At 48.4% G+C, this 24,044-nt stretch overlaps 3 protein-coding genes across 5 annotated transcripts; 1 reads left to right on the top strand and 2 right to left on the bottom strand.

The window, feature by feature from the left end:
• The first annotated feature begins 106 nt into the window (after positions 1-106).
• Positions 107-4,778, top strand: TUBB (tubulin beta class I). The gene is made up of 4 exons (XM_043591013.1): positions 107-554; positions 1,927-2,035; positions 2,306-2,416; positions 2,714-4,778. The coding sequence occupies exons 1-4, from the start codon at positions 498-500 to the stop codon at positions 3,769-3,771; spliced, it is 1,335 nt and encodes a 444-aa protein (XP_043446948.1). The 5' UTR covers positions 107-497; the 3' UTR covers positions 3,772-4,778.
• A 1,268-nt stretch (positions 4,779-6,046) lies between these two features.
• On the bottom strand, positions 6,047-18,572 carry FLOT1 (flotillin 1). 3 transcript variants are annotated; one of them, XM_043591017.1, is made up of 13 exons: positions 18,464-18,572; positions 17,844-17,900; positions 17,475-17,550; positions 17,293-17,383; positions 16,913-17,056; positions 16,657-16,776; positions 16,473-16,568; positions 16,097-16,249; positions 8,921-9,102; positions 8,714-8,759; positions 8,458-8,595; positions 8,035-8,199; positions 6,047-6,691 (listed from the first exon to the last, which is right to left on the bottom strand). In XM_043591017.1, the coding sequence occupies exons 2-13, from the start codon at positions 17,884-17,886 to the stop codon at positions 6,662-6,664; spliced, it is 1,284 nt and encodes a 427-aa protein (XP_043446952.1). In that variant the 5' UTR covers positions 17,887-17,900; positions 18,464-18,572; the 3' UTR covers positions 6,047-6,661. The 3 variants fall into 3 exon arrangements, with proteins under 3 accessions (XP_043446952.1, XP_043446951.1, XP_043446953.1); XM_043591016.1 differs by having other exon boundaries at positions 18,207-18,497; XM_043591018.1 differs by lacking the exons at positions 16,657-16,776; positions 18,464-18,572 and adding an exon at positions 18,207-18,378.
• Positions 18,573-18,744: 172 nt separating this feature from the next.
• Positions 18,745-20,386, bottom strand: IER3 (immediate early response 3). Its single transcript, XM_043591019.1, has 2 exons — positions 19,801-20,386; positions 18,745-19,701 (listed from the first exon to the last, which is right to left on the bottom strand). Exons 1-2 carry the CDS (start codon positions 20,008-20,010, stop codon positions 19,441-19,443), a joined length of 471 nt encoding a protein of 156 aa, XP_043446954.1. The 5' UTR covers positions 20,011-20,386; the 3' UTR covers positions 18,745-19,440.
• Between the last annotated feature and the right edge of the window lie 3,658 nt (positions 20,387-24,044).

The raw sequence follows: 24,044 nt of genomic DNA on the forward strand, positions 1-24,044 counted from the left end.
TGGGGGAAAGAAATCTTGCGCAAGATCACTTTTCATCAAAACAAAAAACAAAACCCAAACCAAAAATCCCGTATCCACCCATCCCTCCCTCCCTTTTGCAGCGTGGACAACAATGGAGGACTACAACTCCCAGTGAGGCCTGCGTTCCTCCATCCAAGCAGAGACCAATGGACGTCTCATACGTGAGTGGCATCGACTAATCAGGGCCAGCCTAGATAAGGCTTTGTCTCGGGACCGCGGCGCGGGGCGCGTTCTCCCGCCTCCCAGCCTGGGCGCACGCGCGCCCCGCCCTGCCCGCCTTCCCTCCTTTGCCCTCCCCTCTTCTTTCTCCCTCTCAGAACCTTCCTGCAGCTGCGTTCGGACCTCGCTGCTCTAGGCTCCGGGACACGTCCCATCCTTCCAGCCTGCGACTAGCAGTATAGAAAAAAAATTCCATATCATTTTCTTGCCCCCTACACATCTTGAGGCGAGCAAAAAATTTAAAATAAATTTTAACAATGAGGGAAATCGTGCACATCCAGGCCGGTCAGTGTGGCAACCAGATCGGTGCCAAGGTAAGGATTTTAAACCTCTTCTTTTAATTATATTTCTTTTGAGATGGAAAAAGTCCAGATAAATGATGAAGAATAGTTGTGGGATATATTTTCATTTCATCCATAGTTGAACTTTACCCCCCAAAAGTTTTCTATACATAATAGACCTCTGTAACTAGATTTCGCTTTTGAAAAACGGGGAATTCTTGGCTGGCTTATTTTGGGAAAGCTATTAAGTACCTTTCGGGTTTGGGGGTGGGAAGACCGTGGTTCTGTAAGATTTTACCTGAAAGTGTTCTAACGGTCTGAGGACCGGGGAGGGAGGAAGATGCGGAAACGGTTCGAGACAAAGCGAAGCGAGGTTTCCCCCATGTGCATGCCCCTTGGCTGGGTTTCTCGGAGGGGGAAGGAGAGAGGTTGGGCGGCGGCTGCGGAGAGCTCGAATCCCACCCGTGGGCTGGGGGACGCGGTGCGCCAGGGTGGGCTGCGGTGAGCGGTGCCCTTCGCAAAAGATAGGCATCTCGCGCGCCCGCGATCCCTGAGGGGCGGCCCCGTAGTTCTTCGTGGATGGAAGACTAATAGGTGCTGAATTAATTTTATTTCCTTTCATCTCCCGTAAAGAGACCCTTTTAGGGCGTGAACAGATACCGGGAAGGAGGGCGGGAGAGTCCTTTTCTTTAAAGGGTCCCTCAGGAATAACCAGGGGGAGAAAGGAAGATAATCCGTATTTAAAGCGAGGGCTTAAAAGCTAGCCAAGGAATAAAATACCGAGGCCAACCAAGGCAGAGCTGGGGAGTGGTGGTTTTTTTTTTTTTTTTTTTTTCTTTTTTGCGCGCCGTTACAGTGTAGCGGGGGAAGGGCGGGGAGGAAGTGCTGCTGCTACGTTGTAGCAGAAGGGCGGGGCCGGGCGCCCCTGGCGCGCGGGGACAATGCGGCCCTGCCGACCGGCTGGGGGCGCGCTAGTCCGAGTTGAGCCCCGCCTCGCGCGGAATTCACGCCCCCGCCCACGCGCGACGCACCCTTTGTCAGTGGTACGGCGCGCGCGTGCGCCTCAATCGTGGAGGAAGGGTGGTCCACCGCAGCAGCTGCTTCTTTCTCTACCCCTTGCCCTTTGTACAAGTCCGGGAGGTGCGCTTGTCCAGTCTGGTCTGCCGCCTCCATCCCCCTCGGCACACTCCCACCCCACAATTTCCTGCTATCGCCGGGCATCCTCAGCCGCAACTCCGCTCACATCCCAAGCAGTGAAACCTGCGGGTGGCTCGTGGAAGGAGGTGGCAGGCAGATGGGAGAACCGGGCTCACCACCGGGGTGTCTGGGATTAAAATGTGTGGATCGGGGGAGCCTAATTGGCTGGGACCAGAGCTTTTGAGGTCTCATTGCTTTCCCTCGGCAGTTCTGGGAGGTAATCAGTGATGAACATGGCATTGACCCCACCGGTACCTACCACGGTGACAGCGACCTGCAGCTGGACCGCATCTCCGTGTACTATAATGAAGCTACAGGTAAGGGCGGGAGCCCGGGAAGTTTGCCTCCTATCTCCTCTCCCCCTTCTCTGGGGTCTCTTTCCAACCCTGGAGAACCCTTTACCACCTTCGGATGGGTCTATCTTTTTTTTTAAAGGAGAACTCAACTTAATTTGACTTCCCTGTGGAGCAAAAGATTGGCTCTCCTGCCCCCTGGTGGCAGCACTTGGAATCACGAGTTTGGGTCCTTGGTCTCCCAGCCCCAATTTATCTTGTCTGCCAATTTTTACTTTACTTTCTTCCATATAGGTGGCAAATATGTTCCTCGTGCTATCTTGGTGGATCTAGAACCAGGGACCATGGACTCTGTTCGCTCAGGTCCTTTTGGGCAGATATTCAGACCAGACAACTTTGTTTTCGGTGAGTTATACACATAATAGTAGATAATGTGCTGTTCAATTTACTAGTATGAAGGAAACAGGAAGAATTAGGAGATAATTGTTATACTGGAGAGCTTACCTGGGGCTGTGTTCTGAAATCTCTAATGCAGGGTGTTGGTAGTGACTACCCTAGGTTGTAAATAATGGGGGGGGGGGTATATCACAGGTGAGTGAGAAAGAAGGCACATTCATGGACATTTTTCCAAAAGTTGAAGGTGGAATTTGGTCTTTTATCTCTCACCTTACTAACCAAGATTGCCTCCTGACCCCATTCCAGGTCAGTCTGGGGCAGGCAACAACTGGGCCAAGGGCCACTACACAGAGGGGGCTGAGCTGGTTGACTCAGTCTTGGATGTGGTACGGAAGGAGGCCGAGAGCTGTGACTGCCTGCAGGGCTTCCAGCTGACCCACTCACTGGGTGGGGGCACAGGCTCTGGAATGGGCACCTTGCTCATCAGCAAGATCCGAGAAGAATATCCTGACCGCATCATGAACACCTTCAGTGTGGTACCTTCACCCAAAGTGTCTGACACTGTGGTTGAGCCCTACAATGCCACCCTCTCCGTCCATCAATTGGTAGAGAACACAGATGAGACCTACTGCATTGACAACGAGGCCCTTTATGACATCTGCTTCCGCACTCTCAAGCTGACCACTCCAACCTACGGGGACCTGAACCACCTTGTTTCAGCCACCATGAGCGGTGTCACCACCTGCCTTCGCTTCCCTGGTCAGCTCAATGCAGACCTCCGCAAGCTGGCAGTTAACATGGTGCCCTTCCCACGTCTCCACTTCTTTATGCCTGGCTTTGCACCTCTGACCAGCCGTGGAAGCCAGCAGTATCGGGCCCTTACTGTGCCTGAACTCACCCAGCAGGTCTTCGATGCCAAGAACATGATGGCTGCCTGTGACCCCCGCCATGGCCGTTACCTCACTGTAGCTGCTGTCTTCCGTGGGCGGATGTCCATGAAGGAGGTAGATGAGCAGATGCTCAATGTGCAAAACAAGAATAGCAGCTACTTCGTGGAATGGATCCCCAACAATGTCAAGACGGCTGTCTGTGACATCCCACCCCGTGGCCTCAAGATGGCAGTCACCTTCATCGGCAACAGCACGGCCATCCAGGAGCTCTTCAAGCGCATCTCAGAGCAATTCACGGCCATGTTCCGGCGCAAGGCCTTCCTCCACTGGTACACAGGTGAGGGCATGGACGAGATGGAGTTCACTGAAGCTGAGAGCAACATGAACGACCTTGTCTCCGAGTACCAGCAGTACCAGGATGCCACCGCAGAAGAAGAAGAGGATTTTGGCGAAGAGGCTGAAGAGGAGGCCTAAGAGCATCATCACCATAGCCTTCTCTGTTCCCTCAGCCTTCTTCCTCAACTGCCCCTGTCCTCTCCCTCAGAATTTGCATTTTCTGCCTCTATCTTGTTTTTTGTTTTTCCTTTTTTGGAGGGGGGTTCCAAGAACAGTGCCTGGCACATAATAGGCGCTCAATAAATATTTGTTGTTTGTTGAATGTCTCCTCTCTTCCACTTTGGGAAAACCTAGATTTCTGCCATTCTGGGTAACCTGGTATTCCCCTTAGGTATACATTTCTCTCATCTGTCCAGTTGATATTTCCCTTTGTTTAAGAAGCTGGAATTCATTAGATCTCATTTAGAACCATATGCTGAAAACCCAGTAGATGGCCACTATCCTAAGCCCATGTGGTAGCCCAAGGGAAAGGAAACCAACCCACCTCATAACAGAGGTACCTATAAGGAAGGGTTAGGGTTTTCTATTCCAGAGCGGTTTTGGGGAAGGCTATTGAAGTCCTGATTTCCGGGAATTTCCCTGTTATTTCTCAGCTTTAGGGAAGGTGTTAACAGTATTATCTCCATTTTTAGTCTTCTTCCAAGCTCTGTCCTGTTTCCTTTGTAGGGTTCTGCCCACTCTGTTGAGTGGGATCCTTCCCTCTTCTATGCAATTTCTTTCACATGTTGGATTCCTTTTCCCATGGTTGGAGAAGGCCAAAAGGGGGAAGAGGGACTGACTTTGGTCCCTAAAGCCTCCAGAAAGGCCCTCCCCATCCCCACTTTTTCTTACAAACCTAGCCCTGCCATGTATAAGGTGTATTGCCACCTAAATACTTGAGTCATTCCTCCAGAGAAGGGACAAGGAGAACCCTCCATCTTTTGGCAACATCTCATCTCTTCCTTTTTCTATTCCTTTTATCCACCTGCTCTTGGTTTTGTCCTGTCCTACACTTCAAATTTCTATTTTGTGTTGAACTTGCTTTTTTTCATATTGAAAAGATGGCATTGCCCCAAGAGCCAAAAATAAATGAGAATTGAAAAGAAGTTGTGAGGTGTGTGCTCATTTAGGGAAAGCTTGCAAGTGGACACATGAAGCTCAAGTTCAGTTATACATATACTCTGCTTTCCATAAGCTGACGAGAATATCCTTATACTTAATTGACTTTCACTTCTTAGCCCTAGTACCCAAACCACCCCACCACCCTTACTACCAGTCTCAGTAACTGGGATAGGCATAGGCTCAGATGCAGGATCTATGGACAGAAATGGGAACTGAGATGAATGTTAGTGTGTAACTGGTTCCCAGACCAGCAGGCATCAACATCCTCTTGGAACTTATAGAAATGCAGATCCTCAGGCCTACTGGGATGTACTAAACCAGAAACCAGTTGGCTACAGCAATCTGTTTTAACTGTAGTCTGGGAGAATCTCATGAATGAAGAGTTGGAAGCTACTACTGCACCACTTCCAAAGTATAGCGCATCCAGGGTTCATTTGGGTTATGGCTCTGTGTCCTGTTTTCTGTTACCCTTTGGTATTTTCTCAGTTAACACAAGGGAAAGATAACTAGTGAGGGATGCCACGTCATGGTCTAAAGTGACTTACACCTAAAACCTACCCCATACTTCTAAGTACACAAAATAAGTCTCAAAGCTACCTTAGAAATTTAAGTTAACATAATTTTCCTTGGCCCTATTTTCAGTAATTCTGGGGACTAGTGCAGTTCTCTCCATTCCTCTCATTTCAGCATGCTTTCTGCCTGTAGCCAACTTTTGCAGGAAAAAAAAGTTGTGCAACTTTAACAGTGTATAAGTAACTTCTCCCATTCTAAAAAGTACTTAAAAAAATTTTTTTGTATCTTTTTTGTTTTTGAGAGAGAGAGAGCACGAGTTGGGGAGGGGCAGAGAGAGAGATGGAGCCACAGAATCCGAAGCCACAGAATCCAAAGCCAGCGCCAGGCTCTGAGCGGTCAGCATGTGGGGCTCAAATGCAGGAACCGTGAGATCATGACCTGAGCCAAAGTGAGTCACTTAACCGACCGAGCCACTCAGGCGCCCCTTAAAATTTTTAATGTTTATTTTTGAGAGAGAGAGAGAGCGCGTGCGTGAGCATGAGTGGGGGAGGGGCAGAGAGAGAAGGAGACACAGAATCTGGAACAGGCTCCAGGCTCTGAGATATCAGCACTGAGCTCAATTCGGGGGTTGAACTCTGGAATGGCAAGATCATGACCTGAACTGAAGTTGGATGCTTAACTGAGCCACCCAGGTGCCCCAAAAGTCTACTGAATGAAGGGAACAAGCTACATACTAGCATTCATTTTGAAGGAATTCTGCTTTATTAATTGTTCATCAGTATTTGTAATTTGTAATTTTTTTTATGTTTGAGAGAGTGTGAGCAGGGGAGGGGCAGAGAGACAGGGAGACACAGAATCCACAGCAGGCTCCAGGCTCCAAGCTGTCAACACAGAACCCAATGCAGGGCTTGAATCCACAAACCGCAAGATCATGACCTGAGCTGAAGTCAAATGCTTAACTGACTGAGCCACCCAGACACTCTAGTGTTAGTGCTTCTTAACAGCAATTGATTTGACAAAGTTGCGAACCTCCAGGCCATCTCTCAAGTTTGGGTCAGGAAAATTCTAGACAATAGGCTCACATAGTGTAATTAGGAAGTTAAATAAGCTGGGTGAGTAGGATAATCAGAAGACTGGCATGGGAACCCTGGGGGACCGATACTCTTGGCAGTGTAGGGTTGGCAAGGGGAGCAACCATTCCCCTTCAAGGCAAGGCACAGGCAATTTGGCAAGGAGATGAGGGGTGGGACCCCAATGTCAAAGGACATGCTCAGGGAAGCCAGTTGTACATGCAGTATGGGAACCATTCTGGCAACTTGAGCCATGAGGCTAGGCATCAGCGAAGGTTGACGGCTCAAGCTGTTCGCAAAGGCTTGTGGTTAACCTGGCAAAAAGACAATGGTGATGACACTTGGGAACCAGGTACCCTATTCTCCCAGCTCCCCATTTGGATGAAGGCTGAGGGGAGGACATGCATTTCCAGGAGTCTTCTAAGAAGTTTTTTTTCTGCCACCCTACCCTACCCTCTTGTCAAGTGGTCATTAGGACCCATGTACAGCAACATATCACTGAAGAGGAGCGGAGAGGGCCAGAGCCCTTTCACAGACCCTCCTCAGCTCCTAATCTCTCAGTGCTTTCAATGAAGGCCTCAAGAAGGCTCCAAGGAAACTAACTTGAAGGGCATTTCTATATATTTTTAATTTTTATTTTTTGAGAGAGAGAGAGAGAGAGAGAGAGGGAAAGCAGGGGAGGGCCAGAGAGAGAGGGAGAGAGAATCCCATGCAGGTTTTGCACTGTCAGCACAGAGCCTAATGCAGGGCTCGAACTCAAAACTGAGATCATGACCTGAGCTGAAATAAGAGTTAGACACTTAACCAATTGAACCACCCAGGCACCCCTGTATATATATATGTATGTATATATATATATATATATTTTTTAAATGTTTATTCATTTTTGAGCAACAGAACAGGAATGGGGGAGGGGCAGAAGAGAGAGGGAGACAGAGGATCTGAAGCTGGCTCTGAGCTGACAGCAGCGAGCCTGATGTGGGGCTTGAACTTACAAATCGTGAGATCATGACCTGAGCTGAAGCTGGATGCTCAATCGACTGGCCATCCAGGTACCCCATATTTTATATATATATAAAATCCCCTCAGCAATTCAACATAGTAAATAGTATTATTAACATGATTTTAAGGTGAGGAAAGAGGTACAGGGAAGTAGAGAACTTGTCTAAGATCACAGTTAGCAGGCACTGAAGCCAGAATTCACACCAGAAAAGTCTGGTTCCAGGGCCTGCTTTCTGACCTCTACCATAATCTATAGGTGAATAAACAGACACCAAGAAAAGCAGTAATATGCCTTGGAATTAATTGTCAACAGGCTGCAACTAGTTTCTTGTGCTAGTGGGGCCACAAGGCTCTAGAGGATGGTCAGCCTGGGCTTGAAGCCTAGCTTCACCAGCTGTATGACAGGAGCTAAGTTCCTTAACATATTGGAAGTTGTTTCTTTACTTTGTAAAATACTACTTACCCAAAGGATACTTTGATTTTAAAAAACAAACCATATGTGTAGAAGCTTAGCAGTGTGTCTGGCACATAGAAAACAAAAATGTCAATGGTCCCCAAACCTCCTTAGTGCTGGTCCCACTACTAGGCCCGCTGCATCACATGCCCCAGGAACCCAGAAATTCTGTTCCACAGCTCCCACCCTACAGACCCTCACCTGGGAGATGCTGACGCCTGTGAGTCTTTCCACGCTCTCTGGCAAGCGGCTCAGTATGTCCAGTACTTCCCCTGTCACTTTGGCCGCCCCCATGGCCCCGCCTCCACTGGACACCAGTGTGATCTTTTTGGCAGAAGTCAAGGGACCACTGATCTCCTCTGCTACCTGGTAGGTGAGAGATGCCCACTCAGCACCTGTGGTCTGACCACACTCCTTCCTAAAACGCCTTACCCTGGGCTTCAAGATCCTTGATCTGCTTCACTTTGTAAAGATCATCCTTCCTCACTTTGGTTGCTGGCTTATAATTCCCACCCCTAATTTATGGTCCCCTAGCCTGGTTCTCCCCAAGCTCTTGCCCCTCTTTCCACCCACCCTACATTCCCTGGTTCTGTTCTTCTCCTGGTGCCCACACAACCTCCAGACCTGGGGCAGCTTCTCCAGCAGCATGTCCAGCTGAGCAGCCTCCTGGTACAGCTGGAATGCTTCCGCTTTCTTGGCCATCTGCTCAGCCTCGGCCCGGGCTCGAGCCCCTATGGCAAAGGCCTCAGCCTCCCCACGCATCTGAGAAGGGTACAGGAAAGTTGTGGTACTGATGGCTATAGTTAAGGATAAGGAACCCCAGCTGATACAGCAACCCCTACTCCCTCCACAAGCCAGCAAGAGCCCCCTCTTAACTCACCCTCACAGATTCAGCTTCTGCCTCAGCCTGCATAATCAGTTGAGACCTGGGCACAGAAGGGGAGGGAGGGGCTGAGGAGGGGCAAAAGGCAGACCCCATTGGAGAGACAGAGGCTCCTGTAACCCGAGTTCCATAGAACTCAGTTCTTCATCTGGGGGCACCCACATGGTAAAGGATCCAGGATGGGGCCTGGGAAGGGGCATTTACTTCTCTGCCTCAGCTAGGCGCTCCAGCTTGTAGCGCTCAGCCTCAGCTGGCTTCCGAACTCGGGCCTCCAGCTCCTTCTCTCGGCGGGCGATCTCCTGTTCCTGCACTGCCACCTGCTGGGCCCGCTCCACCACCTGCACCTGTACCCGCTGCTCCTCGATCTGCTGCTTAGTCTTGGCCACCTGGGTAGGAGTGATGCTCAACATCAGGGCTGAAGGGCAAGTTCCCAGGAACCGCAGAGAGAAGCCAGAGCTCCAGAGAGAGATATAAACAGAGTAGGTACATGAAGTTAGTCCTTGGAGGGTTCAGCCAGCCCAGCAAAGTCCATTTCCCATATGGATCCCAGTCATAGCTTGGGGGATGGCCTGATCCTTCTCAGAGGCAATATCAAGGGTAGGGCATTTTCTAGGCAGCCTCAGCATCAAGAGATGCATAGGGCTGGGATCCAGTCCCTGTTCTCCCTTGGCCATGCTAAGTTTCCCTCTGTTGAGCTCCCCTATTAGTCTATTTCTCCACAGTGTCCATTGCTAGAGTACGAGCACTGGAGGGCTCTGGTGCACAGTGGCCGTCTTCCACCTTTAGGCTCACTCAAACCCATGTACTTCTCTCCATCTGTACTCCTATAAACTTCCTGCAAGTCACCCTCAATTCTAGCCTGACCTGCCAACAGCTGCCTACTGGCTTGGGGCGGGGGCAGGGGCGGGTGTATGTACGTATCTTTTTCACTTTTATTTTTTGCATATGGTACAAATTCAAAAGAAAAAAAATGAATAATGATAAGCAAGGCTTCCATCCACTTATTTCCTCAAACCACCTTGTTCCTTTCCCCAGAAGCAACCATTGTGACCAGCTTCTTGTGTATTCTTCTCCCAGGGACATTCAAAGCATCTACAAGAATGTGTACATATAGAATTCCTCTTATTTAGGCACATTTCTTTTTCTAATTCCTTGTAGAGTACAGAGATCAGAAGGCTCTTGCCAAGATTTGGTGAGATAATAAAAACATGTGTCTTTATTATCTCAATGCTCTGGCTCAGCCATGTACCAACATCCCTGTGGGTCTTATCAATACCAGAGATGGTGCCCAGCCTCTAATGCAGCCATCTGTTCACTCGAGAACAGTGCTTCTGAGTATGGCACCCTCCAGTGTCTTTGACCCTAAAATTCCAAACAGGTTCCAAACTGGACTAGTTGCTCTCTACCCCAGAGTGCAGGATCTCTCTGTGTTGGAGTCCCTCCTGCCCGCTCTAAGCCCACCTTTTTTTTTTTTTAATGTTTATTTTTGAGATAATGCGAGAAACAGAGTGAGAGCAGGGGAGGGGCAGAGAGGGAGACACAGAATCTGAAGCAGGCTCCAGGCTCTGAGCTGTCAGCCCAGAGCCTAATGCAGGGCTTGAACCCACAAACCATGAGATCATGACCTGAGCAGAAGTTTGACGCTCAACCCACTGAGCCACTCAGGCACCCCTCCTGTTTAAGCCCACCTTTTGATGAAATAACCCCCAGCAGCTTCCTCAGAAAGAGTATGTGGACAATAAGTTTTTGAGATCTTGCTTTTCTGAGGCTTTTTTCCCCTACCTTTCTATTTGAATGACAATTAGGTTGAGTACAAGTTATTATGTTAAAATTCATTTTCCCAAAATAAATAAATAAAGTTTTAAAAAGGTTGGGGGGGGGGGGACACCTGGGTGGATCAGTCAGTTAAGCGTCCGACTTTTGATTTCAGCTCAGGTCGTGATCTCACAGTTCATGGGTTTGAGCCCCACGTTGTGTCAGCTCAGCCTACTTGGGAATCTCTCTCTCCCTCTCTGTCTCTCCCTCACTTGTTCTCTCTCTCTCTCTCTGAAAATAAGTAAGTAAACTTTAGAATTCATTTTCCATCAGCACTTTGAAAGCATTTCTCCATGGTCTTCTAGTTTCTTGAGAAATCTGAAGTCATTTTGATGCCTGACCCTTTGAGATCTGTTCTTTTTCTGTGGAAGCTTTTAGATCCTTTCTTTGTTCTCCATGTTCTGAAATTTCACAGTGTAGTTGTTTTTCATTCATTGTATTACATACTTGGTAGAGGGTTTCAACCTAGAAAGTCATACCTTTCAGAATAACCATTTAAAAATGTTTTCCAGGGGCGCCTGGGTGGCTCAGTCGGTTAAGCGGCCGACTTCGGCTCAGGTCGTGATCTCGCGGTCCGTGAGTTGGAGCCCCGCGTCGGGCTCTGTGCTGATGGCTCAGAGCCTGGAGCCTGTTTCCGATTCTGTGTCTCCCTCTCTCTGACCCTCCCCCGTTCATGCTCTGTCTCTCTGTGTCTCAAAAATAAATAAAGGTTAAAAAAAAATTTTTTTTTTTTTTTAATTTTTTTTTCAACGTTTTTTATTTATTTTGGGACAGAGAGAAACAGAGCATGAACAGGGGAGGGGCAGAGAGAGGGAGACACAGAATCAGAAACAGGCTCCAGGCTCCGAGCCATCAGCCCGGAGCCTGACGCGGGGCTCGAACTCACGGACCGCGAGATCGTGACCTGGCTGAAGTCGGACGCTTAACCGACTGCGCCACCCAGGCGCCCCCCCCAAAAAAATTTTTTTTAATAAATAAATAAATAAATAAATAAATAAATAAATAAATGTTTTCCATTGGCAATTTTCCTCCCAGTTACTTTGTTCTGTTGATTTATTAGATTAATAAATCTACAGATTAGGATTAATGAATTTATTAAAATTAGAATAATTTATTAGAATTAGGTTAATAAATCCCTTGATTAGAATTTCTTTCAATGTGATTTCCGCCCTCATTTCTGCCATCTTATTAATTTCTAGGAGCTCTTTTAATTATTTACTTATTTTTAATTATTATTATTATTTTTTATTTTTGAGAGAGTGAGAGCACACACGCACACACCAGTGGGGGAGGGGCAAAGAGAGAGGGAGACACAGAATCCGAAGCAGGGTCCAGGTTCGGAGCTGTCAGCACAGAGCCCAACACAGGGCTCAAACACACAAACCGTGAGATCTTGACCTGAACTGAGGTCGGACATGCAACCAACTGAACTACCCAGGCACCCCTAGGAGCTCTTTTATTTATATGTTTATTTATATTATTTTTGAGAGAACATAAGTGGGGAAGGGGCAGAGAGAGGGGGAGACCGAGAATCCCCAGCAGGCTCCACATGTCAGTGCAGAGCCTGATGCGGCGCTCAATCTCAGGAACCGTGAGATCATGACCTGATCAAGATCAGACGTTTAACTGACTGAGCCACCTAGGCACCCCTAAGAGCTCTTTTTTTGTTTTCTGTTCTATGTCCTGATTTTCTGGATGTGAATTTTCCTCTTATCTCACTGGGGGTATTAAAATTTTTTTTTTAACTTTCTTCTCCCTGCATAGTATATATATCCTTCAAATCACTTCGCTGTTTGTGGTTTTGGTCTCAGTCTTCCATGTTGCAGTATTCCCTCATATATCAGGTAATTCTTGGCTGTCTGCTCACAGTAAAGGAGGTTTAAAACAGTGAAAGGAAACTGTGGGCATGTGGATAAAGCTTGTTGACTTTCAGGTTCACTCTAGGGTGATTGGGCAGGTCACCTGCTGAGGAACCTCTGATTCAGAATCTTTAAGCCTTTCCCTTTGGATTGGTCATGTTCCCCAGCATGGTCTTCTGATGTCTTCTTTGGAAGATGGAGGGTCTGGGGGGCAAATGGGGTAAGGGAGTTAGGGGAGGCTGTCAGCATTTAGTATTCAATGGTCAGTCACATCGTGCCTGTCATTGATAAAGTACCAGGCCCTCGCCTGTTTCTAGCTGGCTCATATCATATCCTCTAGTTTTCTCTTGTCAGATAATAAACTTCCCAATGTCTACTAGGGCAGAGAAGGGCCTATGACCAAAGACATAGGGAGCCAGAGAGGAGCTGAGAAGTGACTTTTTATCACATTTACCTCATTTCTCCTCATTTCAACAGTCTCATCACAACTCCAGAGGTACCTGTTGCTGCTATCTCCTGAGCCTCAGCTGATTACATTGTTTCTCCCTGCAGCTCTGGCTCAGCTGTCTCAGACTGGCTTAGTCAATTATGATGGCTTTCTGGCTTCCAAAATGATATTATGCTTTCTGTTCCTTCTGATTCTATTCTCTGCATCTGTTTTCGTCTTCCCTTTCTTTTCAAAAATCACTCTATGTGGCTTTAGTGAGGTTTTAGAGGGAGTGCAATTAACTATATTTATTCAATCCATCATCTTTGAGAAAGCTTCCAACTTGAATTCCTGCTTCCTCTCTTGTCTTCTGACAGTCAATTCTCCACATAGCAGCCAGACTGATCCTTGTGAAAATGTAAATTAGACCGTGGCACCACGCTGCTTAGAGTTCTCCAATAGTATGGGACACCTAAGTGCCTCAGTCAGATGAGCGTCTGACTCTTGGTTTTGACGCAGGTCATGATCTCATGTTTCGTGGGGTCGAGACCTGCACTGGGCTCTGCACTGGTAGTGTGGAACATTCTTGGGATTCTCTCTCCCCCTCTCTCTCATCTTCCCCTGCTCTTGTGTGTACACTCTTTCTCAAAAAAAAAAAAAAAAAAAAAAAAGTTCTCCAATAGCATTCTACTGGGTTTTGAATTCTAAGTCTCCATCACGACCACCTGAACCCTATGTGACCTGGCCATGCCTACCTTGCCATCTCACTGCATACCAGCCACACCAGATCAGAACCTCCTTTCTGTTCCTGGGATATACCAAGCTTTCCTACCTCAGGGCCTTTGCACATGATGGTCCTCTGCCTAGCCACATATGGCTATTTATATTTAAATTAATATTAAATACAATTAAAATTCCTGTTCCTACATTTCACTAGCCACATTTGAAGCACTGAACATCACAGCACAGAGACGCCTGGGTGGCTCAGTGGTCAAGCATCCGACTTCAGCTCAGGTCATGATCTCGCAGTTCGTGAGTTCAAGTCCCACATTGGGCTCTGTGCTGACAGCTCAGAGCCTGGAGCCTGCTTCAGATTCTATGTATCCCTCTCTCTCTGCCCCTCCCCCACTTGCATTGTGTGTGTGTGTCTTTCTCTCTCAAAAATAAACAAACTTGAAAGCGAATAAAAACAATTAAAAAATGTGTAAAAAAAAATCACAGCACAGATTTACAGCACTTCCATCATCATAGAAAGTTCTATTTGAACAGCATTGGCCTAGAATGTTCTTGGTCCACAACTCTTTACATTGCTGGCTCCTTCTCATCTTCAGGTTTATCTCATAAATCACTTCCTCACTGAAGCTTTCTTGGATCACCCCTAACCTAATATAGTACCTCTCCACTGTTTTTTGCTCACTCTGTGTATTTCTATCATAGCACTTAAACAAGAACCCATAAAAATTATGTACTTGCTTATTAGCTGTTTCCTGTGTTATAATGTAAGTTCCACAAGGGCAGGAATCTTTTCTGCCTTATATCCTTACCTCCAAAACAATGTCTGGCACATAGTAGGCACTTAATACATATTTATTGAATGGATCCTTATTTCATGAGCACCTAGCACAAAGCCTGGCACGAAATAAAGAACTCATAAAAGCTGGAACAGAGCCAAAATCAGCTCAATCCTTTGATCTTCAGACAAATAAAGCCATTTTTAGAAGGTTAAGGACCACTCAAGCAAATGGTTTCCACAATGTTAATGCTTTTCAAACTCCAGTGTGTACATGAATCTCCTGGGGATTTTGTTAAAAATGCAGGCTTTGGGGGCGCCTGGCTAGCCCAGTTGGTAAAGCATGTGACTCTTGACCTCAGGGTCGTGCATTCATGTCCCACACTGGGTCTGCAGCCTACTTAAAAAAAAAAAAAATGCAGATTCTGATTCAGTCAGTAGGACTGGAGCCTGAGATTTTGTATCTAACAAGTTCCACAGTGATGCTGATGCTGCTGGTAGGCAGACCATGCTGAGGAGCAAAGCACTATGCTACACTCAATTACCTGTCAAACCACCAGGAATTTAACATCATAAACTAAAGAGGTTTTGCACTTCATTAGGCTTTCAGCCTGTACCAATTCTTGGCAAAACCAAATTTCATAATATTGCCATCCTTTGGGTAAAGGTCTCAAAATACAGTTGATTTTCATTATTTGTGGTAGATCTGTTCTATAGAGTAGCCATGAATGCTGAATTAGCAAATACTTATTTTGCTGTTAGGTTCCTGTGAGCCCTTGGTCACAACATTTTCATCAACAGATTAGTATATGTCCTTGTTTTACATGTGTTTCTGTTGAAAGATACCTTATGTAATATACATTGTTAATTCATTAACAACGAACTCATAGCCAAAAGCACTATAACTCCTGTCTGAAAGAAGCTTATCTAACACATGTATTTTCTCTATAGGCATATCACAGCCTCCTTGAACTTAGAAATACTTAGCACTTTAGCAGTACGCTTGGGGGCCATTTTAAACAGCAAAATCACCAACAAAAAGTACAAAAATGCAAAAAACGTGGCAGTAAATATACTGTGAAAACGACAGTTTACCTTATGAGAGCTGAAACAGGAAGGCAGAACATCTTGTTCAACCTCCGCTGCACTGTTAGGCAACTCAAAGTTTTCACTGCTCTGTGCATTGTGTGCAAATGACCACAAAGGTGCCACAAGTACTGTTTCTGGGATTACCAATAAATTTTTGAGTAGGCAAATTATCAAATACAGAATCTGCAAACAAAGAGGACTGATCATGCCTCCTTGCAATATCAAGGGCTGCCCATATCTCACTTTGCAGAATTCAAAGCTCACATCCATGTTTTTCTTCCTCATGCCCTTCTTGGATCACCAGGGCTGCTGTGAGCCCATGGAAAATCAGAAAAAGGTGCCCCTTCCCCTGGGTGGATGCGGAACCATTGACCTGTGGCAGAATGCACAGTATGGTGAGCAGAGCATGGGCTGGATCCTAGCTCTGCTTCACCCCATTCACCCAGGTGCCCTTTCACAGGGAACAGTCTGCCCAAACATATGACCAGTCCTATTGACCATATCCCTTCTTGGCCTTTACTTTTCAACTGAAATGGTTAGGTTTTTCAAATCTTCCTCATATGGAGGAGTTGGGTCAGAAATGGACAGCCAGAGGAAAGGGATCAGAGTTAGAATCTGAGAAAGTGTGGTAGCCTGAGATGGAGGGCCTGAGAGGAACTGCCCAGTGTGGTAGCTCTGACCTGAAGCTGATAGGCCAAGTCAGCCTGTGCTCGGCGGGTGTTGACCTCGATGTCATATGCAGCCTTCTTTAGCTCATAGTCTCTCTGTGCTTTGGCCATCTCGATCTCACTCAGGTACTGAGCAGACACCTTTTCCTGCTTGGCTTTGGCCTCCTGTCCACACAGAGATCAGGAAGGAAGTCAGAGTAGGGAGAGGAAGGCCCCGCGGGGAGAGCCTGCTCCTCACCAGGCTCCCCTGCACGTGGCCTCATCTATGTCCTCTGCCAACCCAGCTCTACCAGACCTCACTCAGATGTGCCTCTTCCATCCCCTCTCCCGCTGCATGCCCAACAAATCCATAGTGACCAACTGACCCCCCAAGTGGGATCTATCTCACCCGGATCCCAGCATCTCTTTTGGCTTCTGCTTCCCCAATCCGAGCATCTTTTTGGACTTGAGCGGTTCGAGCCTTCCCTAAAGAGTGCAAATAATCCTGCGGGAGAGAAGCAGAAATCAGAATCCTCAGGAAGGTTTAAGAGATGGGAGCAGGGAACTGGAGAATATCAGCCACCTAGGTATACCTGATCATCATGAATGTCCTTCAGGGTATAGCTAACCACACTGATGCCCATGTTGACCAGGTCTGAGGAGGCCACTTTGAAAACTTGCTCTGAGAATTTCTGCCTGTCCTTATAGATTTCCTAGGGTAACAGAATGGTAGGAAGGAGGAATTTAAGCTCTCAGTCGTCTGGCTACTGTCTCCCACAGACTAGCTTGGCCCAGAGGCCCAACTCACTCTGGTATGCCTTCCAGATCTTTCCCTGCCCTCAAGCCCACCTCCACAGTCATGTGGGCCATGATAGCCCTCTGGTGGCCCTCCAGAGTCTCCAGTGCAATGTGGGCAATCTCAGCCTCTGTCTTCCCCAGGAACATCTGGCAGGCAGCTGCCAACATCTCCTTGTTCTGCCCCTGGATTTTCACCTGTAGCCAGAATAGGGATAGAGTGAGTGTGGTGAAGGTCTCATGAAGCCAGGTAGGAAGCAGGAAAAGGATGGAAGAGTCAAGTGCCTCGGGAGTCCCTGGAGAAGGTGAGACTTCGCAGAGAAATTTCTCTGCGCCAGAGGTTGGGAAGGCCATGGTCAGAAGATTCTTAATGTCTGGGGACACAGAAGGTGATGAAGGAATGGACATCAGGGGAAAGGCTCTGAAAGCCTCACCTGGGCAATGCCAGTGACTGAGATGGGGACCCCATGGCGAGTGTAAACCTTTTCACTCTTGACATTGAGGGTCAGTGTGTTGAGAGAGATCCTATGGGAAAAAGGAGTGGACAGTGAGAAAAAAAAAAAAAAGGAAAGAGAGAAAACTAGGGTTCCCCTTCCCTGGTTCTCCTTCTACTTACCTCTGGATTTGCTGGATGCAGGGCAGGACAAAAACACGCCCTCCAGCTACCATGACTGGGGGGCTTCGGCAGAAACCTGCAAGGTGAGGGGGCAGTAAGTTGCAGTGGTGAGGGGTAGGGCTAGAATGTGGAAGATGAAAAACTGGGGTTGGGGGGATAATCCCCACGAGGAAATCTGGGAGCTGGAGGGGAGACAGTCTGGGCCTCGGAAGGGTAGCGACTGGTAATCACAAATGGGTGGCTTGCAGCCATGGGGGGTGGGGTGGACAGAAGGCTTGGCGCTGGGGAGCTGGGAGGGAGAAGAGTAAAGGGCAGAGGCAGGACCGCAAGAGTCTGGGGGGCACTGGCTGAGAAGAGAACATTACTTACCGGAGACCACCATGGCCTCATTTGGGCCACAGGTGAAAAACATGGCTCAGGTTAGAGCTGGAGGAAAGGGAGAGAAAAACTTTGCGGGCGAGGTCCACAGAAGTGAATACTCTCTCTTTCCAAGGCCCAGTCCCTTCCACACCCGTGGGTCCGTTAAGACATTTCCCTCTGCAGTCCCACAGATCCCCAGCGGCTCCCTCCCACGCCGGCTTACGGCCACTCCCTGCCCCTGCCCCGTCCCGCCTTCAGTGAGGACAGTTTCTCGCTTATCTGATAATGCTCTCCCGCGCCTAGCGGACCCCAGACCTTGAGCCACCCTCCCCGCTCCTCCGCAGCCCGACTACATCTCCCCTCCCCACCCACCTCCCCGCACGCTGGCTGCGGCCGGGCTGGGGTCTCGGCAACGGCTGGGGCGCGCAGCCGATCTGGGGACTGAGCAGCGGTCCCGCCGCACCGCCTTCCGGAAAGCTGGGCCTGCGCCCGCGCGGCTCACCCGGCCGCACCCTGTTGCTGCGGCAAACGCGACCCCGCCCCACGCGGCGAGCCAGCCCCCTCGGCCCGCCCCTTTCCCGGCAGGCCACGCTCTGGTTCGCAGCCAGCCAGCCAGCAGCCGGGCCTACCGAGGCTGCTGGGCTAGCTGCCGCCCCCGCCGTCGCCCTTCCCCAGCTGCGAGCTCCGCCCCGGGATGCAGGACGTGACTTCCGTGGGCCTGGCAACCCAGGGCGGGGGACATTGCTTCACCTCGGATTTGCTCGGCTGTGCTAACTGGGAAAACCACGCGTTGGGCAAAGAACGACCGCATCCGGTCACCTGGGGCGGAGCGCCCGCTAGGGACGTGGACCCAGCTCCTCCCGCCGGCCCGAGGAAGAATGGGGAATCGCCGCTTGCAAAGATACATTCACTGACTGTAAATCGAGTTTATTTGTGTTCACAGAACATACCGGGCGACCCCACAGCCGCCCCCGATAGCCCACCGACCTTTGACACTGTAGCCACCCCTTGGGGGCAACTTCGAGGAGCTCTTCGGACAAGGACCTTATTCCCAACAGTCCGCCAAAGCCTCACACAATAGATCCGCGGAGGTGACATCCTGGAGGACGGAATACCAGTCCCTAAACCTAAGACCCGCCACCATCCTTGCCTCAGCCCGGGCGCTCTCCAGGACCCAGATCCTCTCCATTCCTTCTCGGGAGAAGGATCTCCCTAAGTTCTGGGAGCCCTGCTTCCACGTTTCCCACAAAGCTCAAATACTAAAGAGATCTGCATTTTCAGTAGGGGGGCACATCTCACACCCCTGCATAAGTTAAAATAAATATTACATACACCCCTCCATCACCTAGGGGAACATACATAAATACATATATAAATATTAATTAGGATCAATAAGAAATAAATTAATGACGTTCTTCCCCACCCGGTCTCGCCCCGGAGTGTCGGTGCTCCTCTAATCCCAGGCTCGGGCTGGAGTCTCCGCTGCAGTGTTGTGACTTAAAATTGCCTCGGAAGTCCCAGTTTGGGATACGCTCTCGCGCACCAGGTACACCTGGTGTTTCTTTGGTTTTTCGGATTCTTTTGAGGGGGATGTGGGGAGTCCCGGTTAGAAGGCGGCCGGGTGTTGCTGGAGAAATGTGCTGAGGTCCAGAGCGTAGTCTGAGGGCTCAGAGGTCAGATTAAGGGACTCGAGGACCGGGGGCGCAGGGGTGGGCGTGGGGGATGCGCCGCTGGAGGTGTCCTCCGGAGCCAAGGGTGCCGGCACACCCTCTTCAGCTATCAGGATCTGGCAGAAGATGACGGTGAGCAGAAGAAAAAGGAGCCTTTTGGCAGGGTTCGGATCCTCGACTGGCAGCTGGCGCCGGACCTGAAGAGAGACAACGAAGGGAACAGGTTAGCTGAGATCTCGGGGTTCGGCTGTTCCCGCTGCCCTGCCCCACCTGCTGCCTACTTCCTCCACACTCACCACTCGCGGGTACAGGACCCTACGGCTGCGCTTTCGATGCCCGCGGGAGGCGCTGGGGCGCGCGGCAGGGGCCACCGCGGGCTCCGGAAGAGGGTCGAAGGTGAAGATCTCAGGACCAGATCCCCGCCGGGGTCCGGGGCTGGTGGAGGAGACAGGGGTTGGGGCCCGCAGAACGGTCATGGTGGGGAGGGAGCTGCGAGAGTGACACATCGTGAGCTGAGCTGGGCAGAAGACCGAATGAGGACCCGTGGTCGTGCGGAGCAATTTTTGTGCGCCCTGGAATGGGCGGATCCTTTTCGACTCCACCCACGACTGGGAGTGGTGGCCGGAGCGAGCTGGAAATTCCGAAGATTAAGCCGAGAGAGGGAGTGGCCTATGCAAGTTTAGGCGCCCAAGTGTGTGTTGTGAGTGTGTGAGTTGTGAGTGGAGTGGGTGAGTTCCCGGACTTCAGGCACATGTCGGGACATGTGGTAGATGGAGACGGGCTAACAGCTTAGAAGGTGGTTGGGCCACAGGTCCCATCTCTTGGGAAGCAGGAGGACTTACAAAAAGAAATCTTACTGCTACAATAGTGACCTAGCAAGTCAGGAAATTACAGTTACACAGGCACATTTATACCCTCGTAGATGCACGCAGAAAACGCACACACCCCAAGAGGAAAGTCATTACTGAAATAGCCAAGACGACATGGAAAAATGAACTACACACAGACACAATGCTTCCTGCCTCAACACACACTGTACTGTAGGGGCAGTAAAAATGGTCTCTTCTTTGGCTGGTCTAATAATTAAGTTGATATAAGATAGATTAACAGGAAAAACAACAAGTTTAATTACCTACTTCTGGAACCCAGGAAGCCTTGAGACTCAAGGCAGTAAAGCAATTGAGGCTTGTAAGCAATCTTGAGCTAGGGAATGGATCAGTGGCCTGGGACTTCAAAGAGGAGGAGGCCAATTCAGAGGAAGATAAGAACCGAAGTTTGGGAGTCAGAAGTTTGCCTTGCCCAGAGTAAGTCTTTCAGATAAAAGGTTATCTGTGTAATAGCTCTCTTTATCTTTCAGGCCTCTATCTAAATTCTTTTAGCCAGTTGAGGGAGAGAGGTAAAAAGCTTTTCCTGAGTCTTCTGGGCGTTGATTGCCTTCAGCTCAAAATAATTCACTTGGCATAGTGGCACATTTTGGGGTGGCCTATTCTGCTCTTCTTTAACGTGTACATAACACATGCATGTGCGTGTGCGCGCACACACACAGAGCAAAGGTGCAGAGACTTTGCAAGGACAACATAACAAAGCTACCCACTTAGATGTGTGCAGAAATGCTCACGTAAGGCTGGTGCAGAAAGGCAAGAGGTTAGCAGCCACCCAGATTTGTCCCTTGTCATATAGAAAAAATAACAAAATGTATGTGAAGAACATTTTAAACTGTGAGATGTTATGCAAATATGGTAATGGTAATAAGAAGGGAGAGGTGCTTGGCTAAAAAAAAAAATAGAGAATTGACACATTTTCATAACTGCCTTAGAGACAGCTGCTCATGGACACACAATTTAACATCCTTTGAGCATTCACTGGTGCTGGGTACCCTGTTGAAGGTACTGATCAAAGTACTAGGGTTATGAATTCCAGCATATGGGCTGCTGAGTGAGGCAAGCCAGATTTAGTGGGCACCTCACCCTTGTGGGCCTTACCTTATGCATGCGGGGGGGGGGACCCCAATCAGGAGAACTGTTTTGAGGATCTTTTTTAATTTTTTATTTAATTTTTTAAAATTTCCATCCAAGTTAGTTAGCATATAGTGCAACAATGATTTTAGGGGTAGATTCCTTAGTGCTCCTTACCCATTTAGCCCGTCCCCCCTCCCATAACCCCTCCAGTAACCCTCTGTTTGTTCTCCATATTTAAGTGTCTCTTATGTTTTGTCCCCCTTCCTGTTTTTGTATTATTTTTGTTTCCCTTCCCTTATGTTCATCTGTTTTGTCTCTTAAAGTCCTCATTTGAGTGAAGTCATATGATTTTTGTCTTTCTCTGACTGACTAATTTCACTGAGCATAATACATTCCAGTTCCATCCACGTTGTTGCAAATGGCAAGATTTCATTCTTTTTGATTGCCGAGTAATACTCCATTGTATACATATACCACATCTTCTTTATCCATTCATCCATCGATGGACATTTGGGCTCTCTCCATACTTGGGTTATTGTTGATAGTGCTGCTATAAACATGGGGGTGCATGTGCCCTTAGAAACAGCACACCTGTATCCCTTGGATAAATGCCTAGTAGTGCAATTGCTGGGTCATAGGGTAGTTCTGTTTTTAGTTTTTTGAGGAACCTCCATACTGTTTTCCAGAGTGGCTGCACCAGCTTGCATTCCCATGTTTTGAGGGTCTTAAGGAAACTGAAGACTAAGTGTAAAGGGGGACCCAAAGGAACTAGTGTTCACGCCTGTCTAATCAATAAGGTGAAAAAAACAAAAAGGTAAGACTTCATGGAAGAGTGGCATTTGAGATGACTTTGAACTGTGGGTGGGATACCACAGAGTCAGATGTGTAAGATGACTGTGAGGAAGAGAATGGAATCAGCAAAGGCCTTGAGCTGGAAAAGTACAGGATATGTTTGGGGAATCACAAGAAAAACAATCTTACAGTAAGTTTCCTGTAAAGGAGTAGTGGGAAGTAATGATACTTGAAAGGAGGTAGGCAGAGTGGAGAGAACTTAGCTGCCAGGCCAGGAAATTGAGTTTGACTCTAGATTGTGGATTCTGTGGGTCATGGGAGGATATAAAAGGAGGACAGTTCAAGCTGGGAACTAAGTAGGGCACGGGATAGGAGGCTATTGGAAAGGTTCAGGTGGAAGATAACAAGGGCCTGAGATGGGCTATGGCAGAGGGAACCAGGAAGAGGGGTGCAGTAAGAGACACTTGTAGCACAAGACCACAGGGATTTAGTAATGAGATGGGAATCGTTAGAATCACGGAGCATGGAGAGTGCGGTGCTGACAGTTAAGAATATGAAGGCTTTAAGGCTGACTCCAGGGATTTGAAATGCATCTGGCTCAGGTCTTTATTCCAGATCATATTATGCCTGGTGCACACAGAGTACGTATATGATCTCTTCCATTACAGTCTGTGCTGTGTCACACACGTCTTTGTGCCCTCCATAAAACCCAGCAGAGTGCCTTACATGTAGTAGTGGCTCAACAGTCTTATTAAATGAAAGCTGAAAAGGCACATATGGTATTCACACAGTGTCTGGGTCACCCCAAGCTTTGAGACATGGATACACTCTTTCAAGCCGCACATACAAAGTTACATCTTAAGAACAGCTGGGACAATTCTTTTTTTTTTTTTTTTTTTTTTTTTTTTGAGAGACAGAGAGAGACATGGCACAAGTGAGAGAGAGCAGGAGACACTGAATCCAAAGCAGGCTCCAGGCTCTGAGCTGTTAGCGCAGGGCCCAATGAGGGGCTCGAACCCATGAACAGGAGCTCATGACCTGAGCTGAAGTTGGATGCTCAACCAACTGAGCCACCCAGGTGCCCCTAGCTGGGACAATTCTTACACACATAACAAACAAGGAACATATGATGGTGTTTCTCAACCAAGGACATGTGGGATGCAAATAGAGGACATCCCCACAACTGGGCTAAAATAGATACACTATTTCTGTATATACAACTGCTTCCTGGGCCTCTATGTTTCTTTATTTTACACCCATCATTGCTGTCTAAACTCATGTATTACACACTTCTTCCTGACCAACATAAAACACACCTCTACAGAAACACATCCCTTTCCCATACCTGCCTTTCACACCTGCCACCACCCAAGCAGTGAGCCCGCACAGCTACCTGCATCCTTATTCCAAGGGAACCTGCGTGCCACACAACTATTAAAATGAATACATGACTATTGGCATGCGTGCATGGGCCCACATACGTGCTCACACAGATGTAAATTGGGGGCGGGGGAGATAGTGATGATGGGAGAAACAGGCTTGGTGGGAGAGAGGTGGGGGCACCCAAGGTCAGGAATGCACAACTTGTTTATGATGGAAATTTTCTCTAGGGCATTAGGCAGGGGAGGGGAAACAAAGCGGGCTGTCAGGATCTTGTTTCACCACTACCTCCCACATCTGGAATCTGGGCCTCCAGCTGGGCCTAGTTATCTTTACTGTCCTCCCGGCACAGAGAGACCTTTCTTTGTGGCAAGGCTAGAATGGGACAGAGCAGAACCAGACAACCCATA

The sequence above is a fragment of the Prionailurus bengalensis genome, chromosome B2 (assembly GCF_016509475.1).
Source record: "Prionailurus bengalensis isolate Pbe53 chromosome B2, Fcat_Pben_1.1_paternal_pri, whole genome shotgun sequence".
Lineage (NCBI taxonomy): Eukaryota > Metazoa > Chordata > Mammalia > Carnivora > Felidae > Prionailurus > Prionailurus bengalensis.

What these genes read in the sequence shown, in the direction of transcription:
- IER3 (XM_043591019.1), bottom strand. Translation starts at nt 20,010, where the DNA reads ATGTGTCACTCTCGCAGCTCCCTCCCCACCATGACCGTTCTGCGGGCC. An exon ending in GGGTCCTGTACCCGCGAGTG is followed by an intron (nt 19,702 to 19,800) that starts GTGAGTGTGGAG and finishes GTCTCTCTTCAG; the next exon opens with GTCCGGCGCCAGCTGCCAGT.
- TUBB (XM_043591013.1), top strand. Translation starts at nt 498, where the DNA reads ATGAGGGAAATCGTGCACATCCAGGCCGGTCAGTGTGGCAACCAGATC. An exon ending in GCAACCAGATCGGTGCCAAG is followed by an intron (nt 555 to 1,926) that starts GTAAGGATTTTA and finishes TTCCCTCGGCAG; the next exon opens with TTCTGGGAGGTAATCAGTGA. An exon ending in ACCAGACAACTTTGTTTTCG is followed by an intron (nt 2,417 to 2,713) that starts GTGAGTTATACA and finishes ACCCCATTCCAG; the next exon opens with GTCAGTCTGGGGCAGGCAAC.
- FLOT1 (XM_043591017.1), bottom strand. Translation starts at nt 17,886, where the DNA reads ATGTTTTTCACCTGTGGCCCAAATGAGGCCATGGTGGTCTCCG. An exon ending in TGAGGCCATGGTGGTCTCCG is followed by an intron (nt 17,551 to 17,843) that starts GTAAGTAATGTT and finishes CTCACCTTGCAG; the next exon opens with GTTTCTGCCGAAGCCCCCCA. An exon ending in AGGACATTCATGATGATCAG is followed by an intron (nt 16,569 to 16,656) that starts GTATACCTAGGT and finishes TCTCTCCCGCAG; the next exon opens with GATTATTTGCACTCTTTAGG.